The 12,772-nt window shown below is 36.3% G+C and overlaps 1 protein-coding gene across 2 annotated transcripts in view; it reads right to left on the reverse strand.

Annotated features, from left to right (window-relative positions):
- EPRS1 (glutamyl-prolyl-tRNA synthetase 1) overlaps positions 1-12,772 on the reverse strand; it is a 68,492-nt gene that overhangs the window by 15,080 nt on the left and 40,640 nt on the right. For both annotated transcript variants that reach the window (XM_019920464.3, XM_019920463.2), the window contains exons 19-24: positions 5,943-6,176; positions 4,640-4,902; positions 2,681-2,732; positions 1,994-2,203; positions 1,535-1,607; positions 130-209 (exon numbers count right to left, since the gene is read on the reverse strand). In XM_019920464.3, coding sequence (XP_019776023.2) covers positions 130-209; positions 1,535-1,607; positions 1,994-2,203; positions 2,681-2,732; positions 4,640-4,902; positions 5,943-6,176 — 912 coding nt within the window. The remainder of the gene's footprint in view (positions 1-129; positions 210-1,534; positions 1,608-1,993; positions 2,204-2,680; positions 2,733-4,639; positions 4,903-5,942; positions 6,177-12,772) is intronic.

Below are 12,772 nucleotides of genomic sequence, written 5' to 3' on the forward strand. Positions count from 1 at the left end.
ATACTCCCAATCCTTTGAATATAAAAACAAGAAAAAGAAATGTGTGTGTTTGTGTGTGTGTGTGTATGTGTGTGTGTTTAAATGAATAAGAAGAATAATGAAAGAATGTAAGAAGGGGTGTGCACCTACCACCACATTGCACCACTGATTGAGCCTGATGGGCAGGTCTCTGTGGGACTGCACCCATTTCGCGTATGCAGGATACATTACTGAAAAGACACAGGAAAATACAGGCAGTTAGTCACTAAAGGTTTTATTCCCCTTTGAAGGCTGGTTAGTGTTAAACAGGAAACATAATTAATAGGAATTAAAATGCTGTGCTTGTGCAGGTAAGTGAACGGTATTGTATTCCATCAAACAAATTAGTCAAGGGAATAAGTCCACCTAAAACTGACCGTATTTTATTTTCTTCACAATGAGATTTACATTTAATTTTATAGCTTTTCGGCTGTTTTACTTCTAAAAACACTAAGTGAACATCTTATAGTATATACTGTGTTCTATGTTAAGTTCTTTCCTTTCATTATCCTGTTCAATCCTCACATTCAACCCATGAAATGGATATCATAATCTCAATATTGACAACGTGGAAGCTGAGCTTAGAGAAGTTAAATCACTTGCTGAATCCAGCACAGTTACCCATTAGAAATAGAATTTAGGTTAAATCTATCTGATGCATCTACCCAGGGTCTGAAACCTCTTGCCATCAACTGCTAATTTAAGTGAAGGTGCCTTTCTTATCATAGCCCATTCAGGATTATCTATAATTAGTGAAACAAAATATAACTTTGCCAATTTGGTATGTGAAAAAAAGCTGGTATCATAATTTCAATAATACATCATTATATACTATTATACAAGAGTATCGCTAAAAGTATCAAATAAAAAGCAAACAATCCTTAACTCTAAAGATAGATAATCCCTTTGGAGACAGTGACAAGCCCAAAGACTCAAAATTTCCAAGTGGTACTCCCATTTATTATGTGCAATTTTAGGAAAATCATTTAACCCTTCAGAGATCTTTTTTTTAACCTGCAAAATGGAAATAACAATAGCTGTCCCTACTTTCCTAACTACACTACTGTTAGAACAATACAAGGTGTAAATGAAATCACTTAGTAACCTATAAAAACCCTATATAAATGCAAATGTAATATTAAAATGACTAATTTGAAGAAAATAAGGCAGTAAACATTAGTGTTTGCAATTTTATAATCAATTCCAAGAATAAAAACTATTCTAAGAATAAAACTTCTTGGAAAGCTCTGAAAAATTAGAGCATGAAATTAAAAATGATTTAGAAGTGCTTTAAAAAAAATCTTTTTCCTAATGATAAACAGCTCCACAATGAATATGGTACAGAGAATAAAATTCTATGCCACTTAAGTCTGCATTTATCTTCATCAACATTCATTAAACTTGATATCATCAATAAGCATTATAAATATCACAAAATAAAAGGTGAGACTCAACTCTAGAAGCTGTCTCTATTGTTCAATGAGCTTTTCTCCTGTGTTCCAAGGCCCATCCTCACCTGTTTCACTGGTAGGACGAACAGCAATTGGTTCTGCCAACTCTGTTTTGCCAGATCTTGTCACCCAAGCAACCTAGTAAGATGAAATCATTTTTCATACATTTTTTAAACAGCACTTTAGAGGAAGAGCACAGTTATAGTCAAAACTCTATTTCAAGTTTTGCTCTATCAATTAAGGCAAGTTAAAGTAACTGCTTCTGTTCACTGTGAGAAAAGGTAGATACTTACTGTCTTTATAATGTTTACTGAAAAGTAAAAGCCAGTTAATTAGTGAATGTAACAAAAAGAATCATGACTTGCCCTGATGAAAGAAATCTAATTTTTTTTAAATGGCTTTACATTTCTCTAAGTTGGCTGCAGTAACTTGCCTTTTAAATTACTGTTCAAGTATGAACTGAAAATATACTTCTGAGTTCATGACAGAAAACTGCAAAAAATAAATAAAGCAGGCTAACTTACCTCAGGGGCAAAGTCAGCAACATGAGTCTTCTCTTTCTCTAATGCACCTTGAGACACAAACATGGGGAAATAGCAGTTTTCAACACCAAGTTTCTTGATCTCAGCATCAAAAAAGTCCTTGATGGATTCCCAAATGGAATATGCCCAGGGACGAAGGATATAGCAGCCACTTACATCATAGTATTCAATCATTTCTGACTTTGTGATGACCTTTTTAAAAGAAAAATATAGTCTATGAAGCCTAAATTGAACCAAAATTATAGTATAAGTGCCAAGAGTATGATAGCCAAGCTTCAAGTCTGGAGGCTTCCCCTGTTGGTACATCCTCTTAATGTGCGTGTAAAATGGATCATTCTAGACTGAGAAACACCAGGGCTCTGAATTCTTAAGACGACTTGAATTCTAACCTTGCTTCTGCTGTTTTACTATTTTGTGACTTAGGACTAATCCCTTTACCTCACCAAAAAAACAAAACAAAATAAAAAATCAAATAATGACTATCTCACAGGGCTACTTCTCAATTCAATACTTTCTGTGACATTGCTTTGAAAACTGACATGTTACATGACTATGCTATGTATTTTAAAGGCAATATGCATTATTACTTTGTGTCTGGATTTTAGAATCTAAATATAAAGTAGCCTTTGAGAAATTTAAAACATAAAAATCAACAGAACCCATACTCACTTGAGAATACCAATCTGCAAGATTTTCTTCTTTTTTTGCCTCAAGACCCAACCTGCAGATATAAAAAATACAAATCTCTTCATCCAGCAATTGCTTTGTGGCTGAATGGAAATAAACCTCTAAACCTCAAAAGAGCTTGGTTTTCCTTCAGTCTGAGTTATTTCTATATTTATATCTCTTCTATATTCATTCCCATGATGTTTTTAACCTAGAAAACAGTTCAATCATCTCTTAAAAGATCGTGTGATGCTATCCATCAAAAGCTAGGAAAACTAATAAGCGTAACAAAAGCTATGACTTTAATGCAGACATTCCTTTTACAAAGTTCTTTATAAGGAAATGTATTTGTAGCAAAGACAGAGCCTATTCACATAGTGTTCTCACTAAGAAATAAAAAGAATCTTTTGCCAGTTTCAATCCAGATAAAAATATAGTAAGATCAGTGTCTCATTAAAAGTAATATGTAAAAAGTAGTAAAGACAATGGCTATATGTATACATGTGTCAATACATAAGTGTGTATATATATATATATATATATATATCCTTACATGTAAGTTTTTTTCTATAAGTTTTTCCTTTAACCACAGTAAATAAAAGTTGCAGAGACAGACGCTTCCAAAATAAATTAGATCTGCAATAAAAAACTATTCTAGAGATATGGGAACATATGTATATGTATAACTGATTCACTTTGTTATAAAGCAGAAACTAACACACCATTGTAAAGCAATTATACTCCAATAAAGATGTTAAAAAAAAAGTTTGAAGTCATTAATGATGGTGATTGTGCAATAAACTCTAAGAAATAAAAAAAAAAACTATTCTAGACAATAATCTTTTTAATGAAACACCAACCATTATTCAGGAAACTGTGGTCTTATGATCCACATAGAAAAATCTACCCATTAGTTATGTTTTATAAAAGGTACATCTTTTTAGAGTTTACAAACAAGGCTTTATTGGCTTAAAATCTTAATGTATTTATGTTTGAATTCTCTGTTGTTTCACTTTGATACATCCCAACAAAATGCCTACATGAAATCTGGCCGTTTCACAAGCAGTCAGAAGGTAAAAAATGAGAAGTTCTATTCTCACTTCTACTATGCTATAATGCTGATCACCCAGTCAATGGGCAAGAAAATAACTGTTGTATTCTCTTGTTTGAGGAGACACTGTGTGTATACTGTGAGTGATGAGAGGCAGAATTTGAAATTCAGCTAAACAAATCTAACACCAAAGTATCTCTAAATAGTAGCTGCTAACAACAGCCTAACTTAGGTTCAGCTTAGAGTGAACCTCACATAAAGTTCACTCTAATTTTGGGATGTGGATAATGGGGGAATCATATTGTTCATATGGATTAGAAGATATTGAAACACCATCTATTCCACAGTGCTGTCTTTAAACCAGCTTTGTTTTATATTTAACCAATTTTAAAAGCCTATTGAGAACAAAGTTCTCGTTTAGTCCCCACAAAAGATTTTCATTTGAAAAATCTGCTAAAGTGCAAAACAACGTGTACAGCTAAGCTAACAATTGTGTTACAAGGGAGAAAGAAGAGGAAAAAAAAAAATATATATATACACACACATATATATTTGTTTTTACTTGTGTAAGCAAATGAAAATCTCTCAGTGCATAGGGAAGAAACTAGTAACAGTGGTTACCAATTCATTATGGTGGTAGGAGGAACTGGGAAGATGGGAAAGAAGCATAGGAGTGAGACTGCACTGAACTCTTTATATTCTAAGATTCTTGAACCAAGCAAACGAATGTGTTACCTATTTAAATAAACAGAAAATGAACAAAAACTATCTGCTGACATTATACCTTTAGCATTCTCCAATTTAATGTGATAGTCAAACGACCCAAAATTTGTTTTTTTAAAAAAATAATTAAAAGTTCACTTCATCCAAAACTTTGCTTCACTTCCAATGAAGTTTCCACGTTTTATTACCTGGTCTGCTTCTTAGGCCCTTGTCCTTCCCCTGGTCCACTTGATGACAGCCCACTTCCTTGGTTTTTAGAAGAGTCTTTCTTTTGGCCATCGTTTTGTTTCTGAGTTTTATTCTGCTTTTCAGATTTATTTTCTTTTTCTTTCTTTTTCTTATCTTTTTCCTCAGCCCCATTGGCAGAGACAGGCTTATAATCTACTCCCGTCAGAGACTTGTACTGTGCCTTCAGCTGAAGGAGTTCTTGTACAGCTGTATCTACTTGATCCTTTAATAAAAGAGGAAACAGAGAAGAGAGCATTTAATTCAAATCACTGGCTAAGCATCAATGTCCAACGCTTTATAAGCAGATTTGAAAACACAAAGGCAGAGGGTATGGGGTAGGGGTGGAGAATGTTAAATACACACTCCTGAAAATGAATAAAAGAGCATGAGAAACAGAACTGGAAAATACTGATTAAAAAACTGTACTATAACTGCACTGTTCAAAGAATAGCCACTGGCCACATGTGGCTGACTAAATTTAAATTAAAGCAAATAAAACTTAAAATTCAGTTCCTCAGTCACAGAGCCGCATTTCAAGGGCTCAACAGTCCTTGCGGCTAGTAACTACTGTACTGGACAGAACTGTTAGAGAACATTTCCATCATCTCAGAAAGTCCTATTAGAAAGCACTAGGATATAATATGTATTCTACTGTAATTTAAGTTGAGTCATTAAATTATATAAGTTGAACATTGCAGAGTTATAAAAAATGACAGTAATCAAGTTTCTATATTATTGGTTAAACTTCAAAACCTATAACGACTTACTGTTTTCCACTCACCTGAATCGGTACCAACATATCCTCCTCCTATAAAGATAACACAACTAGCGCACACTATACTAGAGCTCAAGATAAAACTTGCCATTTGAGACTGACGGAGCTTTAGGAGAATGAGTCAAACAAAGAGGAGGGCCTACAATATGCCAGGCACTGATATGGTCTAGGTCCCTATTCTCAAGGATCTTACAGACGAGAGAGAAACAGACAACTTAACAATTAAACTAGCTGTTAAACGATTTAAGTGTTATGTCAGAGAAAGGCAGTGTCACATGAGAATGACCAGGCCACTCTAGCTGGGATGGGGGATGGGGGATGTGGGTTAGGATCAACAAACGCTTCTCTAAAAGGCAAGATGAAAGAGTTGAGAACCGACATCATGAGTAGAAGTTAGCCAGATCTGACGGGACACTAAGGGTTCCAGGCAAAGAAAACGGCCTGTAGTGTAAGAAACAAAAACACACAAACGTTAATACCACACTAACCTTAGAAGCTTTTTCAGCTTTAAGTTTTCGAACTACTTCTCCTTGAGTAGCTACTTTGTCAAAAAGTGATTTGGCTTCTGGTGTTTCTGGACCACGAGGCTCAGAGCTTCTGGATGGACTTGAATCTGAACTTTGTGATGATGGGGGCTGACCAGGAACGTACTCCTTCCCAGTTTTTTCTTTATACTGAGCTTTCAGGGACAGTAAACATTCTACAGCTTCATTTACTTTAGCCTGAGATAAAAGAGAAAAATAAAAAAGTATTTAACGCTTTCTGAAATTTCTGAAAATTTCAATGATTATTAAAAATCATTAACTACCACCAAAATATTCCTGTAAATAATCATCATGGAGAAACCCAAGCACAAAGGAGCTAAATCATCATCCTAAAAGAGCAAATGAAAGCTAAAGAAAAGTTCAAAATATAAAGATCATAAATCTATATACAAATCATAAAAGTAAACATAAATGCCCATACACATACATAAAGTGTAAATGACTTTACACTTTACATATGTAAACAGACAAATTATAGAACACCCCAGCAAACTGTCCGTTTCCAAGCCCTGGGACGGTAAACAGTGGAGCCAGAATTTACAAAATCAGAATTTGCCTGTATGAATCCTTATTTTCTTCAGCCTATTAAACAGACACTAAATACAGCACTGGAAAAAAAAAACCCACAGTATGGACTCAACTAAAGAATAGCTACATCACTCTTAAAAATTTACAGTGAAATGAGAAGGTATGTTGAGGTTTTAATTAGACATTCAGCTATATATATCAGCCTCTGATACTTCAACAGAATTATGATGAAAAAGAATGAAATACTCAGCCCAACTGAGACACTTGTGACTTCAGCAGAGGAGGACAGGCAAAGGGCCCACGCTGGACACCTTACCTGAATGGTGATACCATCTAACCACAAACTACACTATATACTATATACTATACCACTGGAAAGTCAAGGCATCAATCAAAACAGAGAAAAAGTGCCTCCCAATTACCTTATCCAAGTTTTATGGCTACATTCTAACAGTGCTCCAAATAGCTAAGAGGAACCCAACACAAGCAGAAAGAATACTAAAATGGGGGTCAAAGGAACACAGGAACAACCGGTATACCTTCAAAGAATTTGCATGTACAAAATAGCAAATGACATTGCCTTGTCTAATGCTTTACGATACAGCTTTGCTGCCTGTTAGCGTCTACCACACTAGGCATCACAGAGGAAGTAAAGGTAAGAGGAGAAATTGCAAAGAGAAATGAGTAGGTTGTCTGATTTGTACTCCTGACCTGTCTCTTGTTTATATTCTGTCTTTAGAACTGAATGTTTCCAGAACAAAATCCTAAGAAAAAGAACATAGTCAATCAGACACACAAGAATCAAGAAACTTCCATCAGCTAAAAGAAGGAAAATGGCATCCAATAGTTAAGGGACTTTCCTGTAACCATTTCTACAAAAAGAGGCCTATTTGAAAGAAGTTCCATTTTATACTATAAGCAGGTATTGACTAGAGTTTGAAGTCAGATGGCACACATTTCACAAAGGAAAAACCCTTGTGTGGCAAGATTACAAACTGAAATATTATAAAGGAGAAAATATGGACAAACCACTTCATTACTGAATGAAATATTCTAAAAGTGGAGTAAAATTATATATGTCTATATCCTCTCCAACTAAATTATTATTAAATTTTTCAGGCTATTTTTCGAAACAGTGAAATCATACTACTTGCTATGCAGTCTTATCTGATGATTTAGAAGGTACCTAAAGATTCTTGAAAGAATTATCAATATAAAACATAATTACTATCACTTTATGGCCTATTTACTCTGTGCCAGATACTATGCTAAGTGCTTTACATAGACCATCTTATTCAATTCTCAAAACAACCCTGATCCATTTTATAGAAGAAAGAAGAAAAGCTTAGAAAGATTAAGTACCTTATCCAAAGTTATACAGTAAGTGGTAGAGTGAGAATTTTAATCTACGGTTTATTCTAGAGTCTTTCATCTTGAACACAATAGTATGCACCGCATTACAGAAGGTATGAGACAATGATCTAAATTTCAACGTTCATTTTAATCCTACTAACTAACATGCCATGAACACTGCTTTTTCAAAAGAGGTCTTTGATTCTCACTTGAATACGTCTCATAGAATGAGAAAAAAATAATTTCTTTTAATATTCTAGTTTTCTGGATCAAAAGACATTTACAAAGAGAAATTGGATAGTACTACTCAGTAGTACAAGATTACACAACAGCAGAATGTTAAAAAACACTTGTTAATAGATCTTAAGTCTTTAATGGACAAAGGCTGTTTTAAACTCACCTAACATGTGCCAACACAGACAAGAAAAAAGTTTTCAATAAGTAATTGTTGATGTGGATGAATGAGAATGGAAACAGCCTACAAAAAGACTTCAGTAAAGGTTTAAGATGGGAATTTGAGGAAGTAAAAATGACGTTGAAAGAATGATTTAAAACATGACTGAAAATGTAGAAAATGGATGAGAACACACCTGGTTGGAAAGCATGAAAAGTACACAAACTGTTTTTGCAGCAGCCACTAGATGGAAACACTTCCCCATGGGGAAAGGTGGCAACTTTGATACAAAGAAAAACCTAGAACTTAACCAATTCAAAATAGTAAGAACAGAACCTTTCAAAATGGCCTCAGCACCTCAACGATCAGTGAAAAAAGCTTTAAAAAATACTTCTTTCAAACTGTATTTTTTTCCCAACTCTATTCACAGTCACCCACCTTTGCTCCTCACTAACACAGCTGAGGGAATTACACCTCCACACATTAACGACGACTCCCCAGAGCAAAGATTCTCACTTCGCTGGGGGGGGGGGGGGGGGGGCGGGGGCGGAGGTTGGTGGTGAATGGTAATCAGAAGAGGGAGTCTTTCAAATGTGGGAGAGGGAGTGTGAAGCTTGTATCATATTAAAAAGTCTGCCTGGGGGCTTCCCTGGTGCCGCAGTGGTTGAGAGTCCGCCTGCCGATGCAGGGGATGCGAGTTCGTGCCCCGGTCCGGGAAGATCCCACGTGCCGCAGAGCGGCTGGGCCCGTGAGCCATGGCTGCTGAGCCTGCGCGTCCGGAGCCTGTGCTCCGCAGCGGGAGAGGCCACAACAGTTAGAGGCCTGTGTACCGCCAAAAAAAAAAAAAAAGTCTGCTTGGAGATTTAGCAAACTTAAAGTTTGAAGGTTTTCAAAGAAACGCATTTTTTCTCTAAATCAATGGATCAGAAATCTATGTTTAGCTTAAGCCTGTAAGAAACAGCCGGTTTAGTGAACCTGGATCCCAGGAACCAATACAGCACAGGAAAGGGCCCAGACTCCTCAGTCAACCTGGATTAGAACACCTGTTTTGCCATTTCTCACCTGGTTCACTTACCTACATCACAATGTATCTGCTACTTTTCTGACACAAATAAATCAATACAAACTCCTCTGATTTTCCTAGAAGATCCTTCAGCTGAAGTAAGTCTTGTGAAATGTCTTGTTTCACAAGATGGTTGGATTTATACTTGCTTAGAGCAAATTTAAGTTTGCATTAAGTACCACATACAAATATAGCAGAAACCCACTAACACAAATTCCAAACAAGAAGCTCAAAACCATCAAGGGAAAGACGGGTTTGTTTCTTCTCATTTTCTCCGCCTACGACATTTATTTTTTGGCCTGAGAATTCTTAAGGCTATTTAGGGAGGGTGTGAGGAGTAGTGGTTTTCCAGAACAGCCTGTTTAATGGACAAAGGGATATAACAATGTGTTTCCTTTCTTGATAACCTGTGATTTGGGTTTTAAAACCAAAAACATTGGTGTAAAATACAAAGAGCAAAGGTTGGTGAAACATTTAAGATGAATTCCTGGGGGCATGAAATGCAAGGTGCTGTGAATTAAAATGCTGCAGGCGCAGAAGTAAAAGGTGACCAGCACCCCCTCGACACAGACGAGGTTTGACAAGACGAAACAATTGTGGATTATTATTTTGATTCAACGTAGTCATCATCTGATTTTGCTGCCATTCATTACTTCAATTTTTAAAATCTTTAACTATAAAGGTTCTGAAAAGTCTTTCCACTAAGGGAAAGACTTTTCAATAATAAAGGGCCCAGGCCAGACAGTAAATATATTAGGCTTTGCAAGTCTGTTGCAACTACTCAGCTCTGGAATTACAGGGCTAAAACGGCCATGGACAATATGTAAACTAGTAAGTGTGGTTGTGTTCCAGTAACATTTTACTTACGGAACACAGGTGCAGGCCACAGTTTGCCAAGCCCTGTCCTGGAGTCTGAAGTGTCATAGTATTCCATAAAACCTTTGATTTACCATTTTCTGACTCCCATTTCAAGAAATACTATAAATTCATGTTCAAAACACTTCACTCAAAAAAAAAAAAAAACAACACTCAAATTTCAAATCAGAGGAATCTGTTCAAAATCAAAACTTTATTTTTTAGAACTGTAACTTTAAAACTTTCCAAGTTAATACTTAAAATGTGAAAAGTGGCCTTAACTATTAAAGTAACTCAGCGGTAAGAGTTATTAAATAGTTGGTGTGTTCTTGGATTTCCACCTCACACTTTGCTTGATCCCCACTTTAATGCAACAATCTACTGGGCAGGAGGAAAAGGAAAGGGGAGCAGAAGGTGGACTTGAAGGGGCACTGAGGGTGAACGTGAAGGTTTTTATTCTTTGCCCACATTATGCTTATATTCTGCCTTCATGCTTAAAAGTTCGTGCACGGAATCACCGATCTGATCCTGAAAAAGAAAAGGGGGTGGGGGGGGAACGAATAGAGGAAGAAAAGTCTCGTTGAAACCTGTAACTATAAAACCTCAGCCGACCACTTTCCTTACTTTAGTGGTAGTAACATGACGTAGGAAATGGAATGATAAAGCGGCTTAGAGAAATTATTAATGTTAAAACAAGCACAGACTTGCTTAATAAATAACAAACTAGTAAAACCATGACTCTCTGGTGCTTAGAATGTCTCTAACTGGAAATAACTTGGCACTGAGTCAAAATTGGAATCCACGCTTTGCAAACTTCAGGAAGTTACTTTTACATTCATATTCACTTCAGATAGTAGTTTCTCATTGGCTACTAAAACCAAATAAAAAAAGGAGTATTATTTGAATATATTTGAATATTATTGTATGTGGTGTTGTGAGGATTAAATGCAAAAATAGTAATGTATAGTGAACAGTGCCAGATATAGTCTACGTAACACTTCCATTCAGAGTAACTGTGTTGGTTCTCTAGGAAAAAAGAGCAATTTACTACTGTTGGCATTTAGAGAAAGAAAAAAAAATATATATATATAAGTAATATTTTGAAACACAAATATGGTACATGGTAGGCTTTCAATAAATGTAGGTTAAACTACACTGAGTCAGATTCATTTCAGTACCACATTTATCATTATCAAAAAGCACCTAGTGAAAGTACCTGCCCAATTTACATAGAAATTTAGAGTTTTTTACCCACAGGCTGATTTTCATAACTTCAGCAGTGCTATTTTATGAATGTAATCCATTAACCCAACAGGATGGGAAATAAGAGTTGGCTGTTGCTCTGAGTATAATGGTTGCTGTTGTTACTACCCCACACATAAGTAGCTGACCAAGAATCAGCACAGAATATCACATACTCTACTCAGAATGAAGGAATTTAAAGAGCAAAGCCCTTCCCCTCAAATTATATCTAGAAAAGGGTCCATAGTTAGTGTATGACATATACAGAGAGTACAAAATGCTCCTAACCTCACCACAGGATAGGAAATAGCAAGGGTTTATATGCCGAACCCATACACCTGCCAGCCTTTATTCCTTGAAGCAAAGCTGTTTTAGAGCATCACAGCTATGCAGGACTTCAACAGGCTCGTTAAAGAGAAAAGAGAAGAGATTTCTCACACTTCACAATGAAGAGACAGAAAAATAATAACTTCTGGAGCAAAACCCAAGATCTCCCCAAAGCATTTGCTCTCCTCAGCAGAGGTCAAATGTCCATGAATGAAAGTATCTTAGGGGACAGGGTCAGATGCAGAAAAACTTGTTAATGAGGTGAGGAATTTACAACCTCAAGTTACTTAATCACTCTCCAACCAAAGCCCAGGATGTTGACCAGACCACAGATCCCCAGGAACATTTTAGAACAGATCTCCTCCAGTCACATAGGTCAAGCCCAGTGGTTCATCACACCTCTCTGTGTTCATGCCACAGTCCAGATTCTACAGTTTTTGGTAGCTTATCCAGTTACAGCACTACTAGTTTGATCATGTTTTAGAACTATGCTACTATTTGAGTAGAACCACATGTCTTGATTATTAAACTTGATTCTTCTCTATCCCAGATGCCATTCCTTTTGCCTCTTATTTAGAACAAGCAATCCTGTTCCACACTCAGTGCTACCATCCACTTGGCCAAATGTTTTGCCTAAAGATATCGTTAAAACGAGAATGAAATTTATACTTCAGTCAAAATGTGGTATCACTTGAGGGCTCCCCTACAAAAAATCTGAAATAGTCACTGGTCAGAAACCTCTTGACAACTCATTATTCCCTGAATATCCCTTGACCTTTTGCTGGTGCATCTTCTACACCCAGTCCCAGGCTGGTGGCATCAGCACCGCCTGAACAACTCTTTACAAATGCACACTCTCTGCATGCTCTGGACTTACTGAAGCAGACACTCAAGAGGTAGGGCCCAGCAGCCTGTGTTTTAGCCAGCTCTCCGGTAATTCTGATGCACAATAAAGCTTGAGAACCACAGATCTACACTTAAGAGTACCTCCTCTGAAAGTCATTCACCTTA

This window comes from Tursiops truncatus, chromosome 1, assembly GCF_011762595.2.
Source record: "Tursiops truncatus isolate mTurTru1 chromosome 1, mTurTru1.mat.Y, whole genome shotgun sequence".
Classification (NCBI taxonomy): Eukaryota; Metazoa; Chordata; class Mammalia; order Artiodactyla; family Delphinidae; genus Tursiops; species Tursiops truncatus.